This window comes from Diabrotica undecimpunctata, chromosome 6, assembly GCF_040954645.1.
Source record: "Diabrotica undecimpunctata isolate CICGRU chromosome 6, icDiaUnde3, whole genome shotgun sequence".
NCBI classification, from domain to species: domain Eukaryota; kingdom Metazoa; phylum Arthropoda; class Insecta; order Coleoptera; family Chrysomelidae; genus Diabrotica; species Diabrotica undecimpunctata.
The window spans coordinates 4,114,137-4,130,287 of record NC_092808.1 but is presented as its reverse complement, the minus strand read 5'-3'; the positions used below and the strand labels follow the sequence as shown (position 1 = coordinate 4,130,287).

The following is a 16,151-nucleotide window of genomic DNA, read 5'->3' as shown; positions in this document are numbered from 1 at the left end:
TTTCTTTGGTAGACAAATAAATGTTGATGTCAGCATTTCACTTGGAATGATTCCTGTGGAATAGATTGTGTTCAGTAGTTGGACTAAAAGATCTATGTTTGTTTTATTGACCAGTTTTAGCAATTCACTTGGTATTTCATCTGGACCAGCAGCTTTATTATTTTTCATGGACTTTACTGCATGCATAACTTCTGACTTTGTAATTTCGGGTCCCTCGTCTTTACTCTGATTATCTTCATATATATTTTCCTGTCTCTGGTCATGGAATAATTCCTCTATATATTCTTTCCATCTTCCTTATTTTTGTTTTATCTCCACTAAAATGTTGCCTTGTTTGTCCAATAGTATGCTTGAGGTTTTTTGTTTTGCTACCCCAGCTAATTCTTTAACTTTCTTATGGAGATTGAAGTTATCATATTTGTTTTGTAAGTCTTGTATTTCTTGGCATTTTCCAGCGAAATAAGTCTCTTTAGCTTCTCTTATTTTCCTTCTTATTTGATTATGCAGCTGTTGATACTTTTCTGTTTCTATACTTATTCCAGAAAATTTACGTTACAATTACACAAAACATGTCATTCATTATGTGGCAATATCATTTTTCCTCTTTTTGTAATTAACAGTTTGATGACATTTCTCAAAGGACAATATTATAATTTTTGATCTACATAAAAAGATCAAAGAGACAATACATACTTATAAACACAAAACACCAGCAAAACTTATCGATATATATATATATTATATGATAGAGCCAAAATTACTTGTTCTAACGAAAATTCGTTCTTAGAATCACAAGCACACTATGCGCTTCGCTTGAAATAGAAAAAGAGATTTCCTACAAGAAAATAATTATTGTATATAGACTTTTATATATTTTACAAAAAAAATATTGAAATATCTCGACAATACTTACTGTTTGTATATTCACAACAGACAACTATACTGACTAAACATAGATATATTTTAATCGTAGACCTATTCATCATTAAATATTTTCATAATTATGCATAAAATAGAACAATGTAAGTATTAATATTGTCGTAGAAAATGTTTATGACTTAACCTGTAATTAACTAGGATCATATTTTATGTTTACCGGTAGAAAACAAAAATATAAAAATCTGTAAACAATGAAGTTAGAGAGACTTAAAAAGACGATAACAAACAGCCAGAAAACTACGCTACGGTATCAGCTTGTTAAATATAGAGTCTTTAATTAATCGCTTCCTATCTTTGTGTGTGTGAAAATATCATTAAATAAATCACTGGTTTCGGAGTGGGTCGTGTCTGAGAAGGTCTCTCTGTCAGATTATGGGCACATTCGTATCAAGCTGGAGGCTCTTAAGCTCCAGAGTATTTCATATAGGAATCCACGAGCTACAGAACTCCTTCGAGGAGCGCAGCCATAACCTCGTCGGTTTTTCCCCGCGTCGAGGCGGAGCTGAGGAGATAGAGACCCCTTTGGATCACTTATCCGGCATATGAAGCTAGCTACCCTCTAGTAGACCAGAGGACTGCTGGTTCTGCTATTCCCTCGCTCTGGTAGAAAGAGAGCGCAGGCTAACTGGTTGGCCTGCCCACTGGAACCATGCCCTCTCCAAAGATCCGACTCCGGGGGTCGATCAGTGGCTTCTTCCCAGTGGAAGTCTATCTTCCACTGACAAAGAGGCCCTAAGGACTCTCTTGGACACTCACTTCCCAGAGAACAAGGATGATGATACTGCCCTAGCTAAGATTAGGCTCCCGCAAATGGGGGAGTTCGGATGGCGAAGGAGGTAGCATCGTATATGAATCTTCCAACTTTCTCATTGTAAAATGATGATAAAATGAAATGGCTACAAATACAGCGATAATAAGGAGAAACCTAAAATCTTTAAGGAATTAGCTGTACTAAATCCACTTTTTGATGGTAGAAAAATCATACAAGAAGCTTAATACAAAGGTCTGCTGTTATTGCTTGATTATATTCCTCCTGTTAATTATATTTTTTAATAGTTGTTATTTGAATCTTGCACATAACAGACAACCTGAAGATGATGTCTTATTTGCAGAGGAAGAAAATTATGATGAAGACAGTAATTAATACCTATTTTAAATGGAAAATTTTTTGAGTGTTATAAAATACTTTTGAATAAGTTTTTGGTTTTAAAATCATCTGTAAATTCATTTCTTTGAGAATGAGCCATTTATTCTCTAAAAATATCCCGAAACAGATAAATGGAAAAACATAAAAGAAAATATTAAAGTAAATCCAGTTTGACCTGTTCAAATTAATGCTCGAAAAACACAGAACTTTGTCCTCGATTTTCTCCAAACTGAATATTACATGCATTTAACTATGTATGCTTATCATCGATAACGCACCAGATCGTGCAAGTTTATTCATTCATTTCCCTCCTGCAAGTTTAACTAGTTTTGACAGCGTCTGACAGTTGAATTTTTACCACCTAATACCATGATACTATGATTAAGAAGATAAGATATTGCGCATAAGTCGTGACGTAATTGGAGACTTGCATGTTCGTAATGTCAATTTTTTGTATGTGTCAAGAAATAATTTTTAATAAATAGTTTGGAGATATCCTTTTGTGTACGATTACTGTAATTATTAAACCTTTATTTAATATTATTATTTTGCTAATTGAATAATTTTATCATAGACTGCATAAAAATCCCATTTAACTTTAACAAGAATTCAAATTCTGGTCTCCAATGACGGCATGCGCGAACACGACCGATTTTGTGCTACGGGAAGATCCTATCTTGTTAGTCATAGTATCATGCCTAATACAATCAGCTTACTTTAACCGATGGATCAGGAAGAATATGATTATAACACTCAAATCTTATTACACCAGATGATTATTTGCATGCTTGCATGAAGTTATAAGAAAAACAACGAGCTCTCTGTTAAAAGACTTTTGGAAACAATTCATCGTTTTAGATGCAGATATAGAAAATTATTGAAATTAAATTTCACAAAAAAACATTAAATGACTTCTGGAAAAAACTGTGCTTTAGTAATGCCAAACTATGAAATTAGTAATGCCTTTAAACAAGCTGTTAATATCGTCATGCAAATAAATTTAGAATTGGATAGTGATAACGTTCAAGAATTGTTGGATTCCTATAATCAGAAGCTGACAATTAATGAACTCATAGAAATGCGTGACCAAGAGCAAGACATTGAAGAGGTTGTTTGTGTAAATCCAGTTCAAACAGAGGATCAAATGACAATTGAAAACTTGACTGAAGGCGAAAAGGGATTATAAATTTTAGAAAATATAGACTACAATAAAGAGCGCATTTCTTCTAAACTCATGGACAAAAATATCGAATATTTTGGAATTTTCTAATTTTTCTTTTGTTGTCACTATTATTTCAAAATAATTTTAGATTACTGATTTTACACATATAGTAGGCTGATGTAGTAGGTTTGAAATAGTTTGACGTTTACACAGCGTTTAGTGTCATTCGTGCATTTTATCATATAAAACCTTCTTCACGTAAAGGAAACAAAAGGTAAAAAACCATAGTAATTTGGATATTTTTAGTTTAATCTATTAAGTTTAATTAAACATTGTTTTGATTCGACTAAGTTTAAAACAAATATGCCACCAATTCGACACTGCGATGAAGCCCAAGCAGCACAGGCTGATTGTAATTTTGTACTACGAAGGATATACACAAAAAGATATCGCACGACGTCTCAGGAGGAGTCAATCTACAGTTACGAATATTTTAAAAAGGTACCATGAGACAGGCAATTTTGTACGAAGGCCTGGTCAAGGACGCCCAAGGTGCACAATCACAATTGATGACCATTTTTTGGTTCTTAATTCTACAAGAAATTGCTCATTGACATCGATGCACCTCAAAAATGAGCTACTAAATGCCAGACAAGTTAATGTGAGTTCAAAAACAGTTGGACGAAGATTAAAAGAAACAAACTGCAAAAGTTCCACGTCTTCTACAAAATCATAAGGCTCGTCGTTTAGAATGTGCAAGAAGACATTTTCATTGGAATATCGACAACTGGAAAATATTCTTTTCACTGATGATACTAGAATCCTATTATATAAGCCAGATGGTCGAAACCACGTCTACAGAAGAATTGGAGAACGATTCGCCACCTGCAATTTTGCCCAGACCGTTAGTTTTGGAGGTGGTGGCATAATGCTTTGGGGAGGTATTAGTTGGGAGAGACGCACTTGTGGAAGTGATTGAACGGATGACTGGTGACACTTACGTTCAAAATATTCTGCAAGATCATGTTTTGCCATATGTTGGTTACATTGGATATGACAGCTTTATGTTAATACACGATATTGCTTGACCACAATGCGCTGCCATAGTAATTATGTTAATGAGATCCAAATTTGAAGATTGATTGCCTACCATTTAGTCCGGATTTAAATCAAATAGAGCACATGTACTTGCAAGCATGCCGAGATGGATTCAAGCAGTAATAAAAGTTAGAGGGGGAAATACTCGTTACTGAACATGCACTTGTTTTATTTAAAAAGACTTGTTTAAGCAATTTAAGTTAGCATTTAGGTTTAGAGTAAAAAAACCTTATTTACCTAGCATTAAGTATTATTTTTTTTCGTAATTTTCTCCGCATAAAACCTTAAAATTGTTCATTAAACATTGTTACAGTACATCCACTAATAATTTTCCAACATAAACATGCCTCATTCTGGTATCAAAGAGACCGCCTTTCAAATCAAGGTTTTCAGACATATTTCCTAAAACTCCTAAGGTTATATTTAAAAAATATGCTCTATTCTCTATTCGTTATTATTCAATTGCTAGTCAACGAACGACACCCTTAAAAAATAATATGAACATATTCTCAAAAAATATATCTATAAATTAATTAACTAGGTACTAATATTTCCATGGACTCTTCACTAATGAATTAAAGCAACCGTGAACTTTGTATATATTACTTATACTCTAAGTAATTTTCGAATATCGGCAACATTGTAGTCTGGAGAGAATTTGAACCTTCCGTCCATATCGACGTTGCCATGTTGGTGAATTTAGCGGTAATACTTTTATAGATATAATGATCGACTTTTAAGAAATCAGACAACTTTTAAGAATCCAAGTTCTCAAAAACGGTTTCAAGAATTGTATTATTTTTTTCCAAATTTCATTGATTTTATACCTTACCTGGAAACATAAAAATTGCAGATATATTATTATGGTATTAAAGTTATATTCACTAATTTTAAACTCATGCATTATGGCAACAGCGAAGCGCAAAGCTATAAATCGTAATGAACACCTGTTTGTCCCGCTATGTGACACCCTAAAATATTTCCTTTTGCAGAGGCGGAGGCTTATTATAAGGTAAGTAATATTATATTTTTCTAGGATGGCATTTTTTAAGATGCGTCAACTTCTGTGTTATCAATAAATAATGACAATTATGTTAATGACAGCTCCGAATTAAAAAATAAAGATTTGCACGTACAATCCCAAAGAATAGTCTTAAATATGTATGAGTGTTTGAAAAAAGAAAATATTGGGATGGCTGATAATGCAATTGTTCTAATTGTATCTAATGCATTGCTATTGTCGGCCAAAAATATAACAAAGTCTTCTGCCGATTATCACGAAGATATGACAGCCGATTTATTTGAAAAGTGGTTTGTTGAACAACTCTTGCCCAATATTCCGCCGAATTCAGTGATTGTTATGGATAATGCTTCGTATCATTCCCGCACATTAAATAAAATACCTAATAATAACACGAAAAAAGGCGAAATTTTAAAATTTATGCAACTTAAAAACATCACTGTTCCTAAAAAGATTCCAGTAAAGAAAGAATTAATTAGAATTATCAAAAGTCGGAATTTTAAAAACGAATACGTTATTGACACCATTTGCAGCAGGCACGGCCATACTCTTTTGCGATTACCCTCATACTATTGCATTTTTAATCCAATTGAAATGGTTTGGGGTACCATAAAAAAACGATTGCGAAAATATAATCAGTCACCAACATTAAGCGCAATGGCCATTGAGAATATTCGAGAAATAATTAGTGGCATTAATAGCGATGTGTGGAAAAATTGCGAAGCTCATGTTGTAAAAATAGAAAACGAATATCCTGTTTTACCGGCAATAGCACCAATAGTTATCCAACCTGGGAACGATTCGACTTCAGAAGACTCTGACGATTCTTTTCAGTCCTTCTAATTAATTTCTTTACAGCTATCGCGATGCATCTTGAACACTAGTATTCATTATTATAAAGTGTGTCGCATTTAAGATGAAGACACCTCTATATATCAGCTACTAAAATACATACAGATTTGACATTTTGCACAGTCATACATGTTGATAGTGCACATTTTTTTTAAGATAGTCATCTGAAATTTAAATTTTAAACGCGGCTTACTGCGAATCCACAAACAGGGTAAATTTTCGATATTTTGCTTCGCGTTAGAGAAATCGGAAAAACTTATTTGGAAAAGTTGTTCCACTTATTGTAACCGCACATACCAAATTTCATGACAAAACTCGCAATTTTAGTTTTTCAGTATTATTTGTAATCTCGATCCTAAATCTACAATTGGCTGTCTAAAGATGCATCTCGGGACAGCCAACTGTCCGTTTTAGAATCCTGACTACAATTGAAGAGCTTATTTCCAAAGTGTCTTAAATCCATATAATGAAATCCATGAAATTACAGATTTTCATACAAATTTAACATACAAATTATACAATTTTACAATTTTCATATGCACCTTTAAATGGTAAATAAGAAGTTGTTTTGGTACATATAACTTTATTCTAGACTTGAAGAAATCTATAAAGTTTAAAAAAAGAAAATTAAAAAAATCGAAATTTTGGATTTAAGACACTTTGGAAATAAGCTCTTCAATTAATGAAAAAAGTAAAAGTGCGAATTTTGACATAAAACTTTGTTATGTGGGGTTATAATAATATTTGGAACATCTTTTCCAAATAACTTTTTCAGATATCTCTAACTCGAAGCAAAATATTGAAGATTCACCCTGTTTGTGCATTAACAGTAGGCCGTGTTTAAAAATTAATTTTCAGTTGACTGTCTTAATTGCTGGATAGACAATCTTTTAAAATTTTCTGACAGAATGAGCCATTATTTACAGATAATTGTAAAAAAATATTATGGTTTATGTAAAAACTAAATAATAAGTCCAATATTCTTATAAATCACTAAAATTAACAAGCTTTAATTTGAAAGAATTAATTTGTTATTTATTCGATGTTGTGAGCCCGCTCCCATTTGAAAAAAAAAACTGATTCTGTCCTTTGAAGAGTCCTATTCAAAAATGCCCCGTTTAAACAAATCGAAGGTTGAAGGGTGCCGGACATTTTTGCCGGAAACAATTCAAATTCAAAAGATCACCTTTTTCTGCTACGGAAAATATTGCTCCGATTTCTCACCAAAATCAATGTTGAGACTTTAGTTTAGATACTCTTGAATCTCAAAAATACTCATTTACATATTTTTCAAGCCTCGAAAATGCATATTAGGTATCGCATTTTTCGGATTTTAAATCGCCTATATCTCCAAAACTATTAACTTTTGAGAAAAATGACATAGATCTTATTTAGAGTCACCCAAAAACCTAAAAAATATTTTTTGGAGCACAAAAGGTGATATTTTGAATTTGTTTAAAAAATTGTTTAAACATTTTCTGCCAAAAATTGAGAAATTTTCCTGAATATAATTATGTAAAAATTAATAAAAATTATATGATTTTTCTTGAAATATGCGTTTGATAACTGATCCCTTTTCTTAATTTCCACGCCAATGGTCGGCATTGGCATCAAAGAATCTCAAAAGCCGACGCTTGGCAAACTGACATTGGAAAAAGAATAAAATAAACTCTTTTTCACACTTTCAGACTTGATTGACCATAATTTATGTTCAAAAAGAAAATTAGAAAATTCCACAATATTTGAAATTTTTGTCCACGAGTGTATAAAACAAAGACAATTATTAGCCTGCTATGAGGAAATTTTGCGGGAGAAAAAAAAATTTGAGTCATCAAAACTACTTTGTTAAATTTTATTAACTTAAATTAAGTAGAGAAAGTAAGATTGAACATATTATGAAAAGACGAAAGGGTTTGATACTTATTTATTAAAAAAAATTAAATAATATCACAATAATAAAAATCATCGTCAAAATTCAAACGATTCAAGTCATTTTCAGAATCGAGTCCTCCATGCTGTAAAAATGTGATCCACCTACATTGACTGCTTCTCCTGGTCTAACATTTTGAGGTAGTACGGACATAAAACTCTGAAAAAAAAAACGTCCTCTAATATTACTTTCATAACAAAAAATTCATTAGATACGAGGAAGCTAAAATTCAAATTAAAATAATACCAAAACTACTACGAGAGGTTGCTATTTATATTTCTGGCCTAACAATAAAACAAGTATTTATGGGCGGAAATGACTTTATTACTTTTCAAAATATTCTTCATGAAAATCAATACACTTTTGTATGCATTTGAACCAATTTTAGAAGCACTTTTCCCACTCAGAGTGAGGTAACTCTAAAACATGGGTTTTGAACGCTTCAACCGCTTCTTCGTACGTCGAAAATCGTCCACCACGCAATTTATTTTCGTCATTGGGTGCCAAATCAAGAGTGTACAGCGGATGACCCGTTAATTCGATGTTTTGGCCGGTCAAAAACTCTGTTGTGTGTGACATTGCATTGTCGTTATTGAATAATGATTCGTCTGCTCTTATTCTTTTTTACAATCTTACTGAAAGCTTCTGGTAAACAAATTTTTGTATAATATTCAGAATTGACCGTATTACGTTCTGGTAACGGCACTGTAGCTACATGACCATTTATACCAAAGAAAGAAGCGACCATTTGTTTCGATGTGCTGCTTCCACGAACAACTTTTTGGATTTAGTTCATCTTGGAATACCCATATTGTCGATTGCTGTTTTATTTCGGGCTCATATGCATAGATCCATGTTTCATCACCTGTGTAGGTGTTATACACAGCAATTGACACAAGCCTTTTGTGTCCTTTTCAACCTTTTATCAGATTATGTGGGATCCAATGTGAACAAACTTTTTTTACAGCCAAATATTCATGCAATATTTTATTAATTCTTGTCATACTAACGTCCAAGGATGCCTAAATCTCACGGTATGCCACATAACGATCTTGCTCCATCAGTTTACAGCTTCTGGTATAACAGCTGATTTTGGGCGACCTTCACGGAATTAGTCCTGGAGAGAGCGCCTATCACGATTGAATTAATTGTACCAATTTTTTATGGTGTTAAGGATGATGCTTGATCCCCATATAACGATTTAAGTTCATCGATGCACTCTTGTCTTGACAATGTATGTTGAAAGTTATGATAAATTATTGCATGAAAATGTTCACGGTTCAATTGCATTTTTTGGCGAGACAAATGTTTAAAGTCACTTTAAACAACACAAATATTGCTCGTATGTCAAAACGTTCTGAGTCTTAAAAATGTCAAACTTTCTAGTGCAAGTCTCAGGTGTTATTAGTGTTGCCTAGGTCAGAAATATAAATAGCAGCCATTATATTATTTGTTAACATTTTTTGTTTATAAGAGTACCTGAAAGTTTCCAATTAATATTGTCCCACAGGAAGAGAAAAATAAGTGAGCAAAAGTCTGAAATAACAGTAATTAACGATTTTCTGTAATAGTAATCCAACATTAATATAAAAACTATCGTTTTCTTAAATTCTCCACTTAAAAACTTTTCACTTTGTTCTTGTATATCATGAAAATTAAAAAAACTGTCTCACCTTTGACTTTTTATCGTCTGTTCCCATATACCCCACAACCATGCTCTCGGTGCTATGTCCCCATAATATCACCACATCCCCTGTCACATTATCCCTGTGTAAAACCAACGCCCCACCCATTTTATTCTTAACTTTCTTTAAAAATTTGGAGTTCATAAATTTGTCAGTCATGGTTTTATGTAGATCTACAGTTGGGCAGGTACTTGTTCTCAAATCTAAAGCTATTTCTCTGGCCAGAAGGGTTTGGACTAAATGTTCCCCACAGCCTGACGTACAAACTGCCAAAGCTGGTTCTTTGCTATGGTCTGAACTGTCCGCCCATGTTCCACACCCAAATAGAGCTCCTTGGCCTACTCTGCCTGGCTTTTTCAAAAGAAGTCCACCTATAAAAGGCAAATATCAATAAAACTATAAAATATAAAATAAAAGATCAATCTTTAATAAGTTATATGAAAGAGTCTATAGGGTTATCAACAAAATGATTGTAAAAAGAAATAACTATGAAAATACCTTTTTTCTTTTCTCTTTTGATTTTTTTTATTGATGATTAATTTTTTTATTTTCCTTTTATTTTTCAACAGTTTTCTTTATGCTCAATACACTTCATAACATGCTTTACATGCTTTCTTATCTTTTCCAGTGGGCTTTGATGCTTTTCCTTCACTTATTTAATCTTTCCTTCGTCTCCAGTATATTGAAATGTTTCAACATTTGTACAAATATGTTTTATGTTTGTACAGAATCAATTGTATGGTTAAGTTTTTCATATACAAAGGTTTCTGTATGATTCTGTATCCATGCTCATTTTGTATTTGTTTTCTGCATAGGTTTTCTTTTCCAAGTAAATGTATTTAAAAGCTGAACAATATTAAACTTTTTCCATTTGCCAAAGAACATAAAAGTTGTCTTCTTTCAAAGACTATTACATCAAGCTAAAATTTGGACAAATGTAGAGCATTAAATGACAGGTATCTTCATCCCAACCAATATACTTATTTCAGATACTTTTTGATGAAATACCCAGTACACAGATAAAGCAAAAGGACAAAACAGTGGTTTTCTTTCTGTTACTTGAAAATTATATCTTAAAAAAAAGGAAATGTACATTTTTCCAAATATTCTTACCTGAACTACAAGCTGAGGCAACATCCCCACCACCATCAATACAAATAGCCCCAACTGTATCCAAAAGTTCTTCATGGGCTTCAAAACCATCCAAAATTTTCTTATATTTGTTGAATTGCTTCAAAGCTTTTTTACTAATGAGATCGCTTTGTTTCACAATTTTTAAACCAGCTTGCCTAGCATGGTCTAAACCACCTTGACCTACTAGCAAAGATGGCGGGATCAGACCCATAGGTCTGGGTTCAGATTGTTTGATGCATATGTCATAGGCAAGGGTTATAGGGTTTTTGACTTTTTTTATGCAACCGCAGCCTCCGAAGGATAGAGTTTTGCCGTCCATTATGGACGCATCGTTTTCAACAATTCCAGAAGTGTTAAGGTTGGAACCAAAACCACAGTTTGTTAGGGGATCATCCTCTAAAACTAATGAAAAGCATATATGAATATATTCATTTTAATTTACAAATTAAGTAAATTCAGAATTAGTAGAGTGATGGAATACTGATAAATGTCTGGTTTATATAATTCCAAGTAGAATATACATATTAATCTTTTGGAATAATTTTCAAGCTAAAACTGTATCATATTATTGTCTAATATTATAAGGTCTTTAAACATAGTAGAAAGTAGCTTAACACTTTAGCCAAAAAAGCATTGAAACATTCCTTTCGTCTCAGACCAAACATACTGTGGCCACATTTAAACACAATAATACTGTGGGCCAAACTGGTATGCACAGCACAGTCCCTAGTAAAAACATGCAAGTGCCTGTACATGTAAAGAAAAGATCCTAATTTGCATTATAATTGACATCTATTACTATAAACTTAATATTCTATACAAATTTATAGTAATTTAAGAAATACTTACCCATAACTGCTACTTTTGCAGCTTCTAAGGCAGTTCCATCAGCAGCTAAAACTTCAATGGCCTTATTACATGCTTTATTGCATAGTTTCTTATAATCTAGACACAAGGATTTACTGTGTGAACCAGCTCCTAAAATATAGCAACAAATAATATAGTCACTTCATTTTGTTAATAACTAATTAAGAGCATAATTAAACACCGAACATTAATGAATGTATATAATTATATATTTAAAGTATTACCACAATGTACTGCTACGATTCCGACCATTTTAAAATAATTTAATTAAATTTAGTCATTTAGAGTTTTTATGAGATCATTTATTATTATTTACATGTAAAATCAAAATATTAAAAGATTTCATTGACGTTTGACACAAGGGATTTAAATGTGCATTTGAACTACTGCAAGCCAAGCCTTGAGTTGTCTTTTCTGAAAAGGCTATACAACTGTGTATTGTTAGTTGCCTACATAAAAGAACGATGTAAAAAGGTGTATTTTTGTAAGTAACAACATAGTTATTGAAATTATTTTTTTATATTGTACTATATTTTTAGATCCTCAACTTAAAATATGATATTGTAGTTTTAAATTTATGTTTGTAGCTTTCTTTTTTTTAAGTTTCAGTGACTTTATTTTATAATTTTAATATCTTACCTTTAAATTTTTTAAAATTAATTAAAAAAGGGTTTTTGGTTTATTATGAACAAAGGTAAAATTACTTAACAAAGTAATTCATTAATTTATAGTAAATTCCAGTGTTCTGATGTGTTGGTACATCATTACAGCATATGAAATAAATGTACATACTTTTTTTACCAATCCGGAATATAAACAATTGACAAAGTCGGTGAAGATGACTGATTTCATATCGTAATCTCGACTGAGGCATCAGCTAAAGAAAGTTCTGAAGAAATAAGTTTTGAAATTAGGATCCCAGCCATTGAACTTGTATATTATTGGACAAAGAAACTAAGGATACCACGATAAGGATTTTCTTGGAGGCCTGAAGATGCTGTAAAAGTTTGTAAACAGCGAAACCGGTTTTCATCATTTTATTAGATGTTTTTGAGACTCACAACATTTATTAGGGGATTTAAGAGGACACGGCTACGATAATGGTGCGAATATGAAAGGTCGCAATAACGGTTTACAAAAATAGTTCTTGAATTAAACCCTAGAGCCTTTTATGTGCCTTATGGAGCCATAATTTGTTTATTCAAAGATTATTTTAGCTGTATAATTTCTACTTGAATTTGAGGAAAGTACGCTAATCTTTTCTTTTGTAAATAACTTAATAGGGTACGGTAGGACAATAGACGGTATTTCCGATATCTGTGACATCAGATACCAGCTTTCTTTTTCTACTCCAAGTCACAAGTTAGTCGTTGTACAGGAAGTATCTTCTCTCTCGTGAAATACTTAAAAAAGAGTCGCAAATTATTGGTGCAGAAGGCGCAGATTCTCGCATGTCTCATCTCTTACTATATGTACTTACTTGACTCAGAAGGTTTAAAGGTTACTCTATCCGCTATTAACTATAGCATTCGGTACTCGTGAGTGTACGTTTAAGGTGTAGATGTTTCTTGGAAAATTAGTGAAAGCTGTAATATCGAAACAAGTTGCTGCATATCTAGGCAAGAGATACCCAAGAACTCGGCAGATAAGGTAAGGGCATATGTCGTATGAGCTCGTATAATATTTGCCGGTATAAAGGCCTGAAGCGAGAAAATATAAGACTGTTTTATTGTTGTAGCATTTGCAAATTCCTTGGTATTTTTTGAATCCTATTTGCGTCGCCGAGGTCGATAATAAATTATTTTATAGTTTGTTTATATTTCACAGACGCATATTCTTTGGTATTTTCTTTGATCGAAAGCCGCTCGATATTGCTTTTCAAAGAAACATCCATTTAGATCGCTGAGAAGGTTTTGCCGGACACATAATTGCGACACTCTTGCTGAAGCCGTTGTCAGGGAGAGTTGCTTCAACGTTTGTCCAAATTTTACAACAAATTTGTAATGTTTTCTTGTTTTTCGTCCCTAATCTCTGGAAAATATGTAGTGTATTGTAGCAGTTAATAATTCAGTTACAGTAAAGGCAAGGTTTGAATTTTTGGTCAAGATGAATAGACGTGTTTAATTTAATCGGAAAAGACCTGCAAATTTGTTAGAAATAGTGAATAATACTCTATGTAATATGTCAGTTTTGAAAGAGTAATCACTGTTTCTATGTTTCTAAGTATCTAAGAGATTTGTGTCGTCTGCAACAACTTTGATGGATAACCACATGTTGGCATTGTGTCCAGTTGTATTCATTCCTGTTTTTTAAGATGTCGACTTCAAGGTTTGCGTCTAGTGCCAATTTCAACCTCAATAGTCAGTCCTAAGAAGTCGTTTCAAAATACTTTTCGTAGTATGGAGATGAATTTGTTCTTGTGGCAGAGAATGTAAGTCCAGTTTCCAACCCCAGAAATCTTTTAAAGGCAATTTGGACAAACGTTGAAGCAACTCTCCCTGACAACGGCTTCAGCACGAGTGTCGCAATTATGTGTCCGGCAAAACCTTCTCAGCGATCTAAATGGATGTTTCTTTGAAAAGCAATATCGAGCGGCTTTCGATCAAAGAAAATACCAGGTAACTTTTTTTGTTTGAACTTTTAAAGTAAAGATAGACATTTTTTTCCTAATAATTGCTTTCATAACAATTTAAATTGTAATAATTAAAATTGTAGGGCGTTGCTTAGCTGTCATTTTATTTGTCCTCAGTTTTAAGATTTAAGTTTGACATATGACAGCTAGCTTTATTATTTTTGACATCTGATAAATACCTAATCATAACAGATCTTGTTTTTGTTTTGTTTTTAAAGAAGGTTAACCTCTATACATGGTTTCACTTAAAAAGTTATTTCTTTATTTGTAGTAATTTATTTCTGCTACAATTTTTAGCCCAATAACAATTGTAAGTCTTGTAGTATCTCCAACCTCTAAGAATTTGTAAACGGATAGGACATAGTAAGTGTCTCTTTGCCTCTTTGTTATTTTTGTATTTACCTTTGTAACTACTAATATAATATTTTTGTTATTGTCTATATTTGTAACTGTTTGTGGTGAGACAGTAATAAACGTTTAATTTTTTTCCCCAAACCATTTTTGTTTATTTATTTTAGAAAAGTCTCCTAACCTCTCTCTTGTGTTTTTTTTTTAGAAAGGAAGAGCCTTTTTCTTTCATGCAGTAGGAAGTTTCCTCAAAACGGCGTCCCATTTTAAATAGCTAGAGGTCCTTCTTGTTGTTTTGTTTGCCCATTTGTCCAGGAGATTCATATAAGTACACTCTTTTTGTTTCATTTTTGTAGTTACCCCAATCCAACCCCCTTGCCATTCACTGATCCACGACCCAGTTCTCCAAATAAACATTGAGCGCCGTTCGCATAAGTTTCGTTTATTTTGCTTGCCCTATCTCCACCCCCAGAAACTTCTGTCCCCAATTTTCAACCCTCCATAGTAATACCCTATGTGGTAGACAAAATATTCATTACATTGTGCGGAACTTATACAGATACACTAACGTAGTTTTAGTTTCCGATCATTTTCATTAGTTTTAGTAGGTAGGTATATTAGTAATATTTTTCATTACGGTAATTACTATTTTTATGGGCATAAGCCACAATTGAAGGTTAAAATAAGTTTATTGACGTTTCAATCTCCACTTCGGAAATCGTTCTCTCGTGGGTTGGTAAATATTAAGATATTTTCTCCACTGAGCTAATTATGTCTAATTTTGGAATAGATGGATGAGTAATAGCAAAGTTTAGATCCTTTGACAGTATTAAACTCTCCGTTACATTTAAATGTCTTTTTGATAGATTGACAACTGTCGCTAATGTGTCATTATTTCTATTGAGGTTACCCATCGAGTTAGAGGTTACCTAAAGTATGTATACTGTTTAGATCAAAACTAAAGAATATTAAATTTATTTAAATGTATATTTCTTTGTTTCTTATATGAACTTTCATATACTATATATGTAAACTAAAAATAATTCGATCAAAATCAGAATTAGATCTATAAAATTGCAACCTTTCCCGGATCATGGATAAACTGACTCTGTGTAGAATTTTTTCCAACCTTCTGCTTAAATATGCTGGACGTAACTTCAAGCCCTTTGGTATTATGTTATTGTCTCTACATCTTCGTAAAAATTTGATTGAAATTTGACAATGTGCCAGTTTTTCATAAAGAATTTCCAATCTCCGAAAATTTTGAATAACGCTGGGCCCATAACGGTTTCTTATTATTGTTCTGAAGCTATTTTCTTGTGGCATTGTGTTAAAA

The 16,151-nt window shown here is 32.5% G+C and overlaps 1 protein-coding gene across 1 annotated transcript; it reads right to left on the bottom strand.

Moving 5' to 3' along the window:
• Nucleotides 1-8,129: 8,129 nt before the first annotated feature.
• Tasp1 (Taspase 1) lies at nucleotides 8,130-12,200 on the bottom strand. Its single transcript, XM_072536472.1, has 5 exons — nucleotides 12,060-12,200; nucleotides 11,818-11,946; nucleotides 10,948-11,370; nucleotides 9,823-10,205; nucleotides 8,130-8,308 (listed from the first exon to the last, which is right to left on the bottom strand). Exons 1-5 carry the CDS (start codon nucleotides 12,085-12,087, stop codon nucleotides 8,204-8,206), a joined length of 1,068 nt encoding a protein of 355 aa, XP_072392573.1. The 5' UTR covers nucleotides 12,088-12,200; the 3' UTR covers nucleotides 8,130-8,203.
• Between the last annotated feature and the right edge of the window lie 3,951 nt (nucleotides 12,201-16,151).

Coding starts and splice junctions, on each gene's coding strand:
- Tasp1 (XM_072536472.1), bottom strand. CDS start 12,087: ATGGTCGGAATCGTAGCAGTACATTGTG. Junction 10,206..10,947: donor TGCCTCAGCTTGTAGTTCAG/GTAAGAATATTT, acceptor TGCCTTTTATAG/GTGGACTTCTTTTGAAAAAG. Junction 8,309..9,822: donor CAGACGATAAAAAGTCAAAG/GTGAGACAGTTT, acceptor TTTTTTTTTCAG/AGTTTTATGTCCGTACTACC.